Genomic DNA, 15,259 nt, shown 5'->3' on the forward strand with positions numbered 1-15,259 from the left:
ACAAATAATTTGGCTTTTGAGAGCCTAAAAGCACTTCTTTAACTCAAATTTAATATTCGAAATTTTCACTCGTGTTCAATGTATAAAACTACCTAAATAATGCTTAATTTTATACTCTTTTATATGCTTTATATTATAGAAAGGTATGTATATATGTCTATAAAGTTATTAGCAACAGTATATTCCCATAATAAACTGATAATATATAGTTTGTTTATATTGAAGAAGCTATTAAGAATTAAGATAATATGATTATAGAATAAGGTTGAATATTCTTGAAATAAAAGAGTTATATTCAAATCACATAAAATTTAAAGTGCTTCCCAACGTCCAAAATTTGGTCAAGACAATAAAAGCAAGATCATGTCACAAAAGAAAATGCTGCCATGGACAATGAACATTCAGTGCCATAAGAAACAGAATTGAATATTGAAAATTTGTATTAAATCATCTTAAGAATTCACACCATTGCTCAAAAAGAAATAATTGTTTAAATGAAGATCATTCATTATGATAATTCATCAATATGATTCATCATGATAATTCATCAAGATTATTCATCATGATAATTCATCAAGATCATTCATCATGATAATTCATCAAAATCATTAATCATGATAATTCGTCATGATAATCCATCAAGATCATTCATCATGATAATCCATCAAGAGCATTCATAAAGATTAGTCATCATGATAATTCATCAAGATCATTCATCATGATAATTCATCATGATAATCCATCAAGATCATTCATCATGATAATTCATCAAGATCATTCATAAAGATTATCATCATGATAATTCATCAAGATCATGCATCATGATATTTCATCATACTGCAAGAGAACAAACTTATAATTATCATGACAGTACAAAACTGTTGTATGAGACATGATATTAACAATGTCATCAGTGACATTCTAGCACTAGAATATACTGTATGATATAATATCTGAAATATAATGAATGTAAAAGTATGGTTAAAACAGAAGCTACCATATATCCTTAAATGTATTTCAAAGGTGTGGATTTTGTTTCTTGGATATAACACAGTTTGCTTTACTATCCAAGTGCTTGTCAAAACATAAAACGCCTTTCAGAAATTTTCTAAAAAGGGCAATAATTCAGTAAAATCCAATGCCAGAGATAAGGTCACTGGCATACAATATGACCACAACACAGGGACAGATTGCATATAACTTTTTTAAAAAGTTAATGAGAATTAAAGCTACAATCAAAACTATCAAAGCATTATTATGGATTCAATGCAAATGCAGAGTTAAAATCCAAGAAATAAAATCCACACACATATACAGAACTTTATTTAAGAAGTAGCTTCTATTATAATAACCCAGTATCATATACCTCCATTTTATTTACATGTTAGCAAAAAATAAGTTTCTTTTAATAAATAATTATGTGAATTTTCTAATGAGCTTTTTTAGCTCTGCTCCTAAAGCCGCATACGACAATTCATTACAATGGAGTCTGAACTTGTTTGCTTTGATCATTGAGTGACGTAAACAATGTTGTTTAGGAACAATTTCAAAATTTGGCATAAATAATGGCGAGGTATATAACAAACATATTTGCGTCAAAACACGAACAAGAATACATGATAAATACAGAAGACGAGACAACTGAGCTTGGATACACAGACAACAATGTTAGTTACCTCGATGCACGGCATGATTGCCTAGTAGTTAGCAGTAACAGAAACAAGCAATTAAATACAAATAGTAAAACATATAATCTTTATAAATCTCAACGGCGAATTAAACGCAAATTAGACAAAAATTCAAAGACAAAAGGTGACACGTATTTTATTCAAATAAACTGACTACGATTCATTTCAAAATAGATTTTGCAAGGAATTGGTATATATTGATATTGTTTTTTTCAAATTAGATCCAGTTTATAGAGAGTTTTTATTTAAACCAACAGATAAAGAAAATAAGGCCCTAAATGGTAAAATTGGTAATGTTGCAGGCTTAGTTTGATTGAGCCTGTTCATGGACGGTACTGTCATGTGCAAACTACCGTTCACACCCGGTACCACCGGCTTAAGCAGAATTCATTTGAACATGAAATGGTAAAATAAGATCTAATCATTTCCGATTTTAGTACTGCCTATAAAATATACCAAAATATTCAACATGTCACCTTCAGTCTTTCAGAGTTTCCAATAAAGCATGACAACTCGGGTTCCAATATTTTGTAGCAGTTACTTATCCTTATACAGTTATCATTTGTTTTTCTATAATATTGATGTAAACCAATGTAAATTACCTTTTTCATGGGCCTACATGTATTCTAACATTAAACATAGTTAAGTATTGTTTTGTTAAAAGATACTGAAATTTGACTATCTTTAAAATCTTTCGCCAGATAATATTTCAGCATATATGACTTTTAATAAATTTTCCTCAAGCAAAAAAGAAACATGTTAAACAATAATTTGATAACAATGATGGGTCCTCCCCAAGGCTGCTCTGTCAAAGTTAAAATCTATGCAATACTTGGTAAATCTATTTTAAGCCCCATTGACCTTGACCTTAGCAACATGAATCCCTGCTGTATAGCAAAGATCAGAGGAAGATAACATTTATAAATACAAAGATATTAGTTCATGAATGAAGCTGACAGTTAAAACGTGTCACTGAAGGACAAAAGGAAGAACCTATTCATAACTAAATGCTTCATCAAAATAATTTCAGGAAGCATAAAGTAAATGTTTTTTCGGAGTATAAAAATGTAACTGCTACACTCATATTAAAACCTATTTAATGAAAAACCATCAATGCAATACAAAATATGTGCAGACACAGAGCAAAGTCGAAAAGATATTCTTAAATTAACCTTAACAAACACAATGCTGTGCTGCTTGTTAAAACACTTAAAAAACTTTACTTCAATATAAAGAGAGTATGTGAGATTACGTGAATTTAAAATACAACATGTATATTTTAGTAAGAGCAAAAAAAAACGAGTAACACAATTTTAATGACGTTTTCCACTCCGTACCTGTTATGCTGCAAAGGAGGCGTAGTGTCGGATTTTCGTTCTGATACTGGTTGATCATGCCCTTCTGTGCAGATTTCGGCACAGGTATTGTCAGAGTGATTGGCTTGTGGAATTTACGTCGCCGCGGCTCTACAGTTACTATGGGACTGCATGCTACACGGTTACCAAACAGCTTGGAGATTATCTCAGGATTTATTGGCTGCGCCTGTAGAAAAAGTAAAAGGAGTTCTTTCCCTTTGCATTAAATGCATTATTATAATCGTTCAGTCATGCAATGTATATGGCCTCATCCTACGTACAATTATAGAAATATAACTTATTAACATTAATTGAATTTTCCAAAATTAGGTCCTATAGATTGAAATTGTCAACAATATGACAAACAGTAAACAAATTATTAAGCATTGTAAACATGTGTGGTCATCATGTGAGAGGTTATGTTTATGACGATTCATCACTTTATAGCTATTTCTTACAGGTGTTTCTTCATTACAAAAACCATCATGTAGTAGGGAAAAATACATGACAAGCAGAAAAAAACATGCTTATATTAACATAATTGCAGAATGTGTGAGTATGTTATTTTGTGATTTTGTTATCATTTCCACAAGATAAGATGACAAAGTGAAACATTTCCTTTAAGTCATTAATTTACAAAATAGCATCAATAATATTTATACATGACATCTTCAAACAGTTACTTCACAGATATTACCAATATTTCAGACATGAGCTTACCTGAAGTCCAACTCTGATTTTCTTGTTCAGTGCTGCCTGTGGGAACACAGCTTGGACCTGTGGTACGACCTTAGAACTGATCACGCCCCCTTCTTCTCCGATGTACTGGTTCTCGATCCTAACACGAGAAATGATGGCAAAGTACTGGGGTAGGTCAGTGGTCAGGATGCGCGTGATCCTCTTACCAGCCAGTTCATCCTCGCCCTCAAAATCTGAAAATGAATGCAATATGTTATTTGCTTCTATTCCGTAAGGCAATTATTTATAATCAGAAGTTTGTTTTTGCCAGTCTGTCAAAATGGCTTCTTTATAAAGCTTCTAATGTTCTGTTCAGTATACTTTTACAATTGCTTAAGCCTGAATTTATTTTCACTGCAACAATTTATCATGACATATCATATAAACTTTAAAGACTGATATGTTACATAATTATGTACTTTTAATTGTAAGAAATTTTCAAGAAAATGTGTAAATCTACTAAAATAATGCTTTAAGTTAATACTGCTTCTTTTATATAACCAAGTATTTTAAATTTCTATAATCAGTTCTTGCTTTTGGCATGGTTATAAAGATTTCAATCTAGGATAAACGTGTATGTGTTTATTTCCACCTGTCTTTATTGAAAATACATCATTACAACACATCAACAACATAAAAATTTCATATAACTTCGGTCCATTTTAATGTAATTTTAAGCAGAATGCCCTGCATTATTTCTTTATGAAAACAATAAAAAATATTTCTTACAAAAAGTTAAAAATTATCTTAAAAAGTAATGAATTCTTAAAGAGTGATAAATTAACATAAAGAGTGAAAAAGTCTGATAAATTCCCACAAAGAGTGATAAATTCCCATAAAGATTGAAAATTTTTCACAAAGTGTGATAAATTTTGATAAATTTCAATAAATAGTAATTAATTCTTTAATCAAAGAGTGATAAATTACCATAAAGATTCATTTAATTGTTATAAAGAGTGATAAATAAACTTATCTCACGGGAGAAATTGAAACAAATACAGATATAATAAATTTCACTAGCACTAAAACAACAAAAAAACATTATCTAAAATCAATCAACAAAAACAGATTGAAAGTTAATAAAACTGAAGTGATTTATAGTCTGATGAAGTGAAATCAATGAAATAATGAATGAACGTTAAAATAAATGTGCTGATTATAATTACAGAAAATAATGTGCACACAGAATTAACTAAAGTAGGTGACGCCAAACACTTCAAATTCAAACTGTTGGTGATGAAACAAATTAAATCTAGCAAAATAATTCTACTGGAGTATGATGATATCTCTGATAAACCTAATATACTGACATATGTCTTATACCTCCTCCACCCCTTTACTAATCAACATAGGAACTGTATTTTTAAGTTTCAACTTGTACATGGTTTTGATTTTTCCATAATTTTTTTTAAAAAGAAGAAAATTTGGTTCAATAAGATATTTCTAACAGTCAAAGGCAATTTTGTTTAGTTGAAATATATCTATTAAAGCTTAATTATAAAACAAGTTCATGCAACTTATTATGTCCCTTTCCTGGAATTGACCAGGACTGGTATTGTGTAAGAAAGATGCCTGATGGCCCTGGCCTGACAATTACAGGTATGAATCTTTTTTTTATCAAAATGATCAGGCCATTCTGACACTAATAATGTAACCTTGACATAATTTCAATTTTAACCAGGCAAGTAAAAGCTTCAGATATCATTATACTCCAAAATTTAACAAAAACAAGGCAAAACAAAAAGCTCACTCAGCATGCTACTAATAGGTTTCCCACCCTCGAAAGTTCCAGCCATCGCCTGGGCAACCGCATCGTCAGTGGCAACCATTGGATGTTCGTACCAGGTCTCTCCATTGTCACTGCGCATGATTTGAATTTCCCGCTCTCTCTCCCTCAGTGAGGCAAAATGTGGCACTTCAATCAAAACAGGTCTGGAAAGAAATAAAATAACATAATTTTGCTATAAAGTAATCATGAATAAATCTAAATCTGGTAAAAAAGCAGTAAAAGTTTTGCCAAGTCAAAAAGTCATCCAGAAGGATTTACAACCTTTTTTATTTTGATGTTTATACAGGGGTCTCAGCGAAAAATTGGGTATGTTATAAGTGATTTTTCTCACTTTATAGGGCAGCGGCCTTAGCCTCTTCATTTTGGGTATAAATTACTGTTAAAATTGCTTATTTTGGAAGTAAAAAGGCTGTTTGGGAAATCTGCATGATTTCAAAGAAAATTTTAATTAGGACAAGGCCTTTTATTGGACTATTATATAACATGGAAAGTCACTGGTAATGAATTAATAGACAAGTCTGAAATTTTTTTTTATGATTTTACAAATCATTATAATGATTTTCATAATATATCTTATGTGGAACTTGTGTTCCAAGGGAAACAACTATGTATTGACTATTTATATATTTTGTTGTTACATCCCTTTAATTCATTATAAAATAGGTTAGGCTAATGATTGATTATGACTGATTCACTACTCATTTATTCTACAAGATCACAGCTAGCAATACAGAAAATGCTGGGTGTTTACAGGGCATTGTAATTACCTGCATTTTTCTGAACTGATAGAATGTGTTTGGTTGGAAACATATGGTGACTTTCCAGACTTTCTGGTGGTCCATGGAGGAAGTTATTACATCCCCCCTGTGCATTATTTCAATCATGAACAGACACTTGTGCAGAACCAACTACATAAGCTAGCTGGAGAGACTGCTTCACATAGAAGAAACCAAAGTGTTTGGCGGGATTTAAACCTACAGCAGGAAAGGGCAAGCAATTCAAAGTCAGTGACTTAAACTATTTTAACATATAGCCTGCAGGTGTCAATTAATATTACCCATGCAACCAGTGCAGGCCAAAATTAGCCAGCACATCAGTGCCATCTGTTCATGGTCTGCACTATTTGCTATTCAGTCAGTATATATTTTAAAATTTTCCCTAAAAATGCTGAATGGTTTTGTCCAGAATGAAAAATGGACAAATCCATTTAAGATATTTAGGGAGAATGGTGCATCACAACACCACCAGTTACAGACTGACACTCAGACATGCTTGATAATGTCTTAATGAATACCAAAATAATCAAATAATCAATTAATATTATAGTGAAGACAAACTAATAGTCTATGTCTGATATCTCAACAGCCTGTGTCTGATCATACTGGACACATATATAAACATATCAGTTATTTAATTAATTGATTCATGACCTTGACCTGACCGTGACATGACCTGCTCAGCATTAGCAGATGATAAAACTGGCAAAATTTGTGATTATCATAATAAAATCTTTTCCTAACAGGTCAAATGATTAGAATATAATTGAGTTAATTTGCTTGATAAAGAACTTGGCTACATATTTTTGGCTACAGTCATATTAAAGTGCTGTCTCTGTAGTTAGTGAAAACTTCTTTACACCAGGTATCTTCAACTTATGTTTCTTATCAAGGTGTGGTTTGAATAGAATACAGATTACTCTTTTTATATTTTTAAAGTATGTAGAGAAGATACAATGTTTGTGACGGGACCATTTCCTAAATTACTTAAATACATTGTCACTTATCATGCACGGTTTGTTGGTTTGCTTGTTACACCTGAATTTCAATACACTGTTGGTCAGATTTTAACTGAGTTAGTCCACATAACCAGCTTTCCTGGACAACAAGACATTCAGACTGGCCTAGCTCTTTATTGGTTGCCAAGGCTATCAGTAATTACTATGGGACCCAGCAGGGTAAGGGTTAAAGGTCCAATACCAAGAACTTACATGTGCTAAAATTTCTCCCTCACTGCACTATACATGTATTATAATATCTTTATCCTTTCTTCATATATAATATATTTTTTACTGATTAGACCAACATCACTGTAAAAAAATATTCATCTTGGCTCAAGTACAGAAACAGTTTGGGGCCATTATCCGGTGCCTCAGCTATTTTTAATGGCTTTCTTGGAATTCAAATAATGTTAACAACTCCTACAAAGATCTTGTTCAGAAATAAACCGCTAGATAAATATAATCAACAGATATCATTAACATTTTTCAGGTAAGTGTTGCACATACAACAGTGTACAAAACAAAAAACTATCATTATCCATGATATAGGAAAATGAAATGTAATTATTCTTGGTAAATTGCCCGATGTCTGATTGCTCTGAAGTTTCATGTCTACTAAAAATTTACTTTATTACTTTTTTCACACTCAAATTATTGAAACTATTGCAAAACTACTTCAGGATTTGGGTCAATCGATTATTATCTATTTGTATATGTTGTGTTATGTTTTACATTTAGTTCTTTTCAATATAAACAAAGACAATAGGCTAACATTTTTTTTTTCAGATAAGGAAGAGAATTGTGGTAAAGGAAATATCTTTAAAATAACTTCATACTGTAAAAGAAAATTTATGCAGGTAACCTAAACCCTACTGAATTTGTATAATGGACTTGTCTTGTTTTGAACTTGGAACAGTCCACTGTAAATCTAAGGGATTTCAAAATAAAACACTAAAATGGAGTCACAAAAAGTATAAATTTGCACATCATTATGCTCATTTTAAGTATTCTGAAAGAACTTCAACCAATATTTTGTGATTCTGATGATTTCAGTGCTAACCTGTTCTCCACAAGTTATATACAACTTTTTCACCTTAAAAAGTTATGGCTTACAATATAATTATATGAAAATTACTCTGTACAAATGGGTCGGAACTTACTACCTTCGGGTCCACAGAGTAAAATTGTACCATCAATTTAGAACACAGAGCAAACAAAATATGTTTTTAAATCTTTAGTTAAACTAAAATTTGTGTAATGGACTTGGCTTGCCTTGAATTTTGAACAGGCTATTGTTTATTGAAGGGGTTTTAATCATTTGATTTTTAACTTTCTGAAAACAGAAATAGAGCAGCGGAAACTATGAAAGCTGACCAGATCAAATAAGACTAAAGCTCTATCTATTCATGTGACATCAGCAAGTCAGAGCCTTATTAAGAACTAATTTACACTCTGTTGGTATAAACTTAATGTCATAACTTTCCCTTGACATTTTGAAAACCATCAAGGTGTCAAAATGCAACAATGAATTGAAAATAAAATCAAGGCGGGGAAGGCATACAATTCTCTTTGCAAGTTCTAGTCACATTAAAAATAAGTTTTCTCTTCTTCCAATCAACAAATGGAACCTGAATATTCATTGCATGCAGAAATAATTGTCACATAATTTTATGTGATATGATGAAATGCCAGTATTACCAAGACAGAGCCAATACTGGTAAAATCACAAGCTTGTAAATTGAGAATGGGAGTCTTTGCCCTTAGGGTATTATGTAACATGAAAATGATAATGAAATAATGTCTGGACTTCCATATTTTTGCCTATTTCCAGATGTCATTGATGAAATAAAGATAGGCATATAATTATTCAATCTTCTCTACACCACAAATTATAACATTCTTATCTTTATTGCTTATTGCTGATCCGGTGCAATTTATTTCAATACTCATTTTTTTTATATCTTACATTCAACAAAACAATGTTTGAGAAGTTTCGATTATTTACATTTATATTATTGAATGTGTGATTCACAAAGAAATGGACCCTCTTAAGCCTCAAGAGTGACTGTAATTTGCTGAAGTATTCTTTTCCTGTCAGTTTTTTCCCCCATATTTTATTTACCAATGTATCTCACTATTCAAGGTTGTTATACAATTAAACTCAATCCCAGATGAATATATTAAAGGATTTGCCCTGCTTTGAATTTGAAACATTCTGTTATCTAAGTGTAAGGGATTTTAATATCAAAATACAAAAATTGAGCCACCAGCAGTATCGAGCCCAAGTCAGATGATACAGATGTACTGTCTGGCCTGACTATACTGGTGGCAAAGGCTAATCACTTGTGTTTCCAGGAAGTTATCTTTAATGGTTGAACACTTTCCAACTGACTTTATTCGATGAATGTGTCCGGCTTTAAATATGGGACTATCTATTTTAAACTATCAGCCATTTCAGTAAAACTGGCATAACTGAATAGCCAGTAGAGAAAAGCTGGCTGTCAAGTCAGCTACTTTTACATTTATTTGAACATTTTCAAGACATTGTATGCAACTTATTTTTTAAATAGTTAAACAATGTCTAGACACACTTTGAACTTCCACCCTTTGAATAACAAGCATGAAATGATACAAATATTGAAACAAATAGCTTTTGGACTTTTAGGAATGTGGGCAAATTGACCATGGTGATATCACAGATAAAGGAGATAGCAAACTATAATTCTGCATTGGTAATTAACTTTAGAACAAGAAAGTGACCAGCTTATGCTACCAGTATATGCACATCAGGCTCTATACTGTTGGTAGCTCAATTTTTGTATTTTGATATTAAAATCCTTTCAAATTTGAACAGACTGTTAATAAGTGACAGTACAATGTTTCAACATTTTTATGTACTGCTCTAAAACTGACAATTCAAAAGCTCTCTGCACATGTCAAAACTGTAAAAATAAAGGTTTTTTTTGTAGTTAAAACACTGTCCTCATTTATAACATTGCATACAAACCATACAACACCGAGTTTTCATTGTTATAAAAAATTCTGAAATTTTGAAAACCAGTGTTCACATTATAAAAATTTCACATTTTGATCTTTTATTACTGATTCATAATGGCATCTTACATTATGACCTTGACCCCTCTAAAGGACTGTGACCTTCAATGTCAAATTTTCCAAATAGAAACATTTTGCTCCAGATTTGTATTTTAAATACAGCTGCAGTGTTCTGAGAGGAGTATTCATGTTTGAAATATAAATCTTGTATCATTAACAGGTCACATTGATCTATGATTTTCATTGTATATTTACACTATTGTAAGTAAGACATCACATATAATGTCATAAATATATGTGTGCTATTTGTGTTATGACATAATATTACAAACACTATGTGCTTGAAAACATCTGGTGAAAACACGGCTGTATGATTCATAAACATATCTTGGCTAGCTAGGTTGCCAAATATTTCCTACATGCCAACAATACTTCAAAGCCTGTATGCAGACTTACTATCAAAGAGTGCCGCTACACTTACACAGAGACAAATACAACACTGTCGTTACTCAATGAGTACAACGAGTAAGTTAGGACGATGTTGCGCTGAACCCTTCGCTTCCCATCATAACAATTATTGTATGTGTAATTGAGAAATGTTTTGCCATTAATTGATGGTATTGTAATTTCCAGTGAGTGTAATGTGTCCAATTTGTAGTAATAAATCATTTTATAGTCAATCGAAAGAGGTCATTTCCTTTCATATACACTAAGTGCTTGGCAAATTTTACATGTATACTGCCATGAGAAAAAAAAAGTTGTCATCATTTGACTCATATTATTGTTGGAAAGATAACAAAATCATGTTTATACAAAGGTATTACAGTCATTTCTGTAAGAGAAGTAGCAGATCGGATGAGAGTGTTTCTATCATGCAGCAATCATAAACATATGGCATTTAATCAAAATGTATGACAACCTCATAACATATGGTTTCTAAAATAAATAATATTCTGATCTTGATATGACATCTTTTCTCACAACAACTAATTCTTTCTTCATTTTAAAGAGCCAATGTTTCATAAACAAGGGCAAAAAACATTTTTCAGGGTATATAAAACTAATAATTTTCACATTTTGTTCACTTTAAGATGTTACAAAACTATTTTCTTAACTCCTTAATGGCATTTTATCTCTGACCTGGTGGACCCAAATTCAGCAGGTGAAGGGTTTAGCAGTTCAAGGTATATTCAAATAATAATTTTTGGGTTATTTTATAACTGTCAAGATTTTACCCAAATATTTTCCTAACAGCTTGATGGTATTTTAAGCCCAACAAGCTTATGCATCTTATATTGAAAAGATTTGTCAGACTGAATTTATATTTATATTTAATCCAGAGAACCCAAAAAGCCAAAAAGGCTTATCAGCAGATCAGACTGGTTGCTGTAGATATGAGATAAGAGGTTCATGCAGGGCTTATCGTGTAACATTACCTCATGCAAACAGTTACCTTGATTTTATTACCTGATAAAAAAAACTCTACAGACATTCTAGCATACTTTCACTAGATTTAGATCTCCCATAAAAATATATATTTTTACTGTTACAGTGTTAAGTACAACCAGGAGATGAAATTTTCTAGTTTTGTAAATATTATTGCATTAAGTTTGTAGTTTACTTTTTGCAGGAGTTGTGAAAAAAGCTTCCTTTTCATTCAACACAACTATTCTACAATATACGACTTTTCAGAATTTTCAGTTTTCAAAATTAATGTTATCATTATCAGTTTATATTTATTCATGTAACAGGGTCTATCAGCACAGCAAAATCATATCAATAAGGTCTGATCTAGGATAAGCAGTAGTCTCAATTATCTGACTGCAAGACCAACGATTCTTAGATTTTTATGAACTGATATTACATAGATGTCAATCTTTATGAAGGGCCACAAACATTTATATAATAAAAGACCCTGGCGCACAAATTTTTTGGGCTAGGATAAGCAGCTTATTAAAATTTTATTCAATCTGGAATCCTATATATAAGATTTGGCAAGCATTAATGAATTTATATTGTCAAGAAAAGGGATCAAACTTTTTCCCTAAAAAAGAGGATATTTTCTACACATTTCAACTACTCCCTTGCACTGTGTCTCAAGGCCATCTCAGGACAATAATACCTTTATTATCACCCTCTGTATATAAATATTATCCAAAATTTTATTGACTTATGATAAATGACATAGATTAGTATTGGAAAAATGTAAACATGAAATTCGATAATCTGGTGAGAAAGAGTGTTAAAAGTGTATCAACATTGAAAAACATTGATAACATTTTGGCTCAACAAAGGGAAAAACATTGTCTAAATGTCTCCAGGTTTTATCCATTTATTTTGTGGTCCTTGACCAAGTTTATTATAGGAAATCAGCAGTTTGGTAGTCAATCAACCCTGACTGACATTACAGGCATGTACTTCTATGACTGTTTTACTGCCCAATACAGGCATTCCTAAAATGTGGATAGTCCTTGAGAGTGCCCCCATCATGCATTCATACTGAAGTTTTATAGCAAAAGATGAATGCAGTGGGGGAATTTTACGAGGATCTGACCATCCGTTTCCTCTGTTTGAATCAGCATTTTCCGATTTTCAAAAAAAAAGAGGGGGGTCCAAATTCACTGTGTGTAAAGTGAAATTTTCAAAGCATCTTTATTTTCTTAATAAATTCTTGACCTCATGTAAAAGACATATGAGCCGTGTCACAACAAAACCAACATAATGGTTTTGCTACCAGCTTGGATCCAGACCAGCCTGCCCTTGCGCAGTCTGATCAGGATCCATGCTGTTTGCTATCAGTTTCTTTACTTTTTATAGGGTCTGTAAGCAAACAGCATGGATCCTGATCAGACTGCGCGGATGCGCAGGCTGGTCTGGATCCATGCTGGTCGCAAACCCATTATGTTGGTCTTGTTGTGACACGGCTCAATTATATGCATCAAAGTTTGACTTTAGCGTATTAAAAAACATAAAAGAAATTTAACTCACCCCAAGAATTTAGTTCCATGTGGTCCCATCTCTATGATTCGGTTAGCCAGGGCCTCTCCCTCGTTCACGACCGGCGGGTGAAGGAGCTTCTCTTTCTTGATCAGACGGCAAAGTATTCTTGTCGGCATGGACGCCTTGCCCGGTGGGATGACAAACCGGATACCACTGTGGCGTGTACCTCTCATAGCCCCACCCCGGGCATCCACCATGAAACTCACCAGGAAGCTACGTTCAACAATAGTCATTTTTTTGTTATTTGTTATCTAATAATCCAAAAGTGATAAATAATTTCCTTTCCAAGATATTCCTAAATTTATTTTATTCTTACTTCTTGCTCAGTTCTGTGTTACCATTGAAATTCCTTCAAGGTTATCATGTACACATAAATATCTCTCTCAACTGTTACATGAAAAATTTACTAAAATGACTTTATACCAAAAAAGCAATTAAATCCACTATTCAATTGGTTAATCCGTAAGATATACACTACATTAAGATTGGAGAGAAGAAAAAAGCGGTTAGTTTTAAAATCCTGATAAATTTTCTCGGCAGATTATCTCCACTGTTCACTGTTCAATGTTTACATCCTGAATACAGACTGTCTACTATCAGTTATGTGTATATAGTATATTACTCTAATCATGTATCAGTGCATATCTTGATATATCAGTGTGCTCGTTTTACCTTGACATGAACTCCTCCCCCCCCCACCCCTGGAAGTTTTTTTTTCCTCCCCTTTATATTTGTGTTATGTACTAATTACACATACTGTGAAAACAATGGGACCAAAACTGCACTAATTACAAACACACCTAAACCATAGCAAGTATCTTAGCTCAGGCCAGTTATGATTGCATTAATGGGTAGTCACATTTTCTATAATTAAATCATTAACCCCCCATGGGAATATCTGACACCATTATCATTATTATCTCATTGTAATGTATGCATAAACAAAGGGAACATTTATACAAAAATATGGTTTCCCTATCTCCATAGCTTGCAAACAAGCTGGTTTATTTTGAGGGACATACCCAGAACAATTGCAGCCTTTCATAAATTAACCATGAAAAAAGTAAATCTAGAAACATAATTATGAAGCTGGGTAAAAAAAATCCTAACAGATTGGAAACGCCTGCTGCTACTTTGTTTTTAATTGTTTTTTCACTTGCTTTATTTCTGCAATTTAACAGACAATATCTCAAAGACTTGAGCAACACAGAGAAAAGCTTGTTTAACTAAAAGCAATGACTGTTCTAAAGTAAGTTTTTTCTTTGATTTGATTGGCTTTTGATTTTATGACGTACTGGCTGCATGCAGGGAATAAAGATTTTTAATCTCATAGAATATCAATACATGTATGCAATATTGAATAAAAATCTTTTTATACAAAATCGCAAAAATATTGCATTTTAACAATATTTAAAAACATCAAAAGACCCTTTCGAATTAACTGGTACCTAATTTTCAATTTCCTACAACTGGATATCCCTCGGCAATAACTTAGCAATATATTCTGATCATTTCGCAACATAACTCAATTTGGTTCCAACTTTCATCACTGACTTAGCAAGCCCATGCAAGCTTAAATAATACATCAAAATATCATTAAACAAAATCCAGTAAGATATCAAAATAAATCCAACCAAACTGTATTTGCCAGAATTCATACATAAAAATCAATATCTAGAAATTCTTATCAACGGTAGCACTCACTTCACATTCAATTAATATAACGATAATTTGCAGCTGAGCCAGAAAACCACACTACACCGACCACCACACAAAAAAATATTACAAGCACTAGCGAAATCGAAAATCTGCTGAATGAATGAATTTATAAGCAGTGACTTAGTAAGAGAACCCCGAA

General features: G+C 32.1%; 1 protein-coding gene across 50 annotated transcripts in view; it reads right to left on the minus strand.

Moving 5' to 3' along the window:
- The window catches only part of LOC132758373 (ankyrin-2-like), a 209,003-nt gene that overhangs the window by 98,508 nt on the left and 95,236 nt on the right, over positions 1-15,259 (minus strand). For 41 of the 50 annotated variants that reach the window (XM_060750020.1, XM_060750016.1, XM_060750008.1 and 38 more), the window contains 5 exons: positions 13,390-13,614; positions 5,532-5,713; positions 3,764-3,975; positions 3,026-3,230; positions 1,677-1,697 (listed from right to left, as the gene is read on the minus strand). In XM_060750020.1, the coding sequence (XP_060606003.1) occupies positions 1,677-1,697; positions 3,026-3,230; positions 3,764-3,975; positions 5,532-5,713; positions 13,390-13,614 (845 nt within the window). The remainder of the gene's footprint in view (positions 1-1,676; positions 1,698-3,025; positions 3,231-3,763; positions 3,976-5,531; positions 5,714-13,389; positions 13,615-15,259) is intronic. The other 9 variants (XM_060750051.1, XM_060750048.1, XM_060750049.1 and 6 more) reach the window with 3 other exon arrangements.

Source organism: Ruditapes philippinarum, unplaced genomic scaffold (assembly GCF_026571515.1).
Source record: "Ruditapes philippinarum isolate M1 unplaced genomic scaffold, ASM2657151v2 ctg75_1_1_1_1, whole genome shotgun sequence".
NCBI classification, from domain to species: Eukaryota; Metazoa; Mollusca; class Bivalvia; order Venerida; family Veneridae; genus Ruditapes; species Ruditapes philippinarum.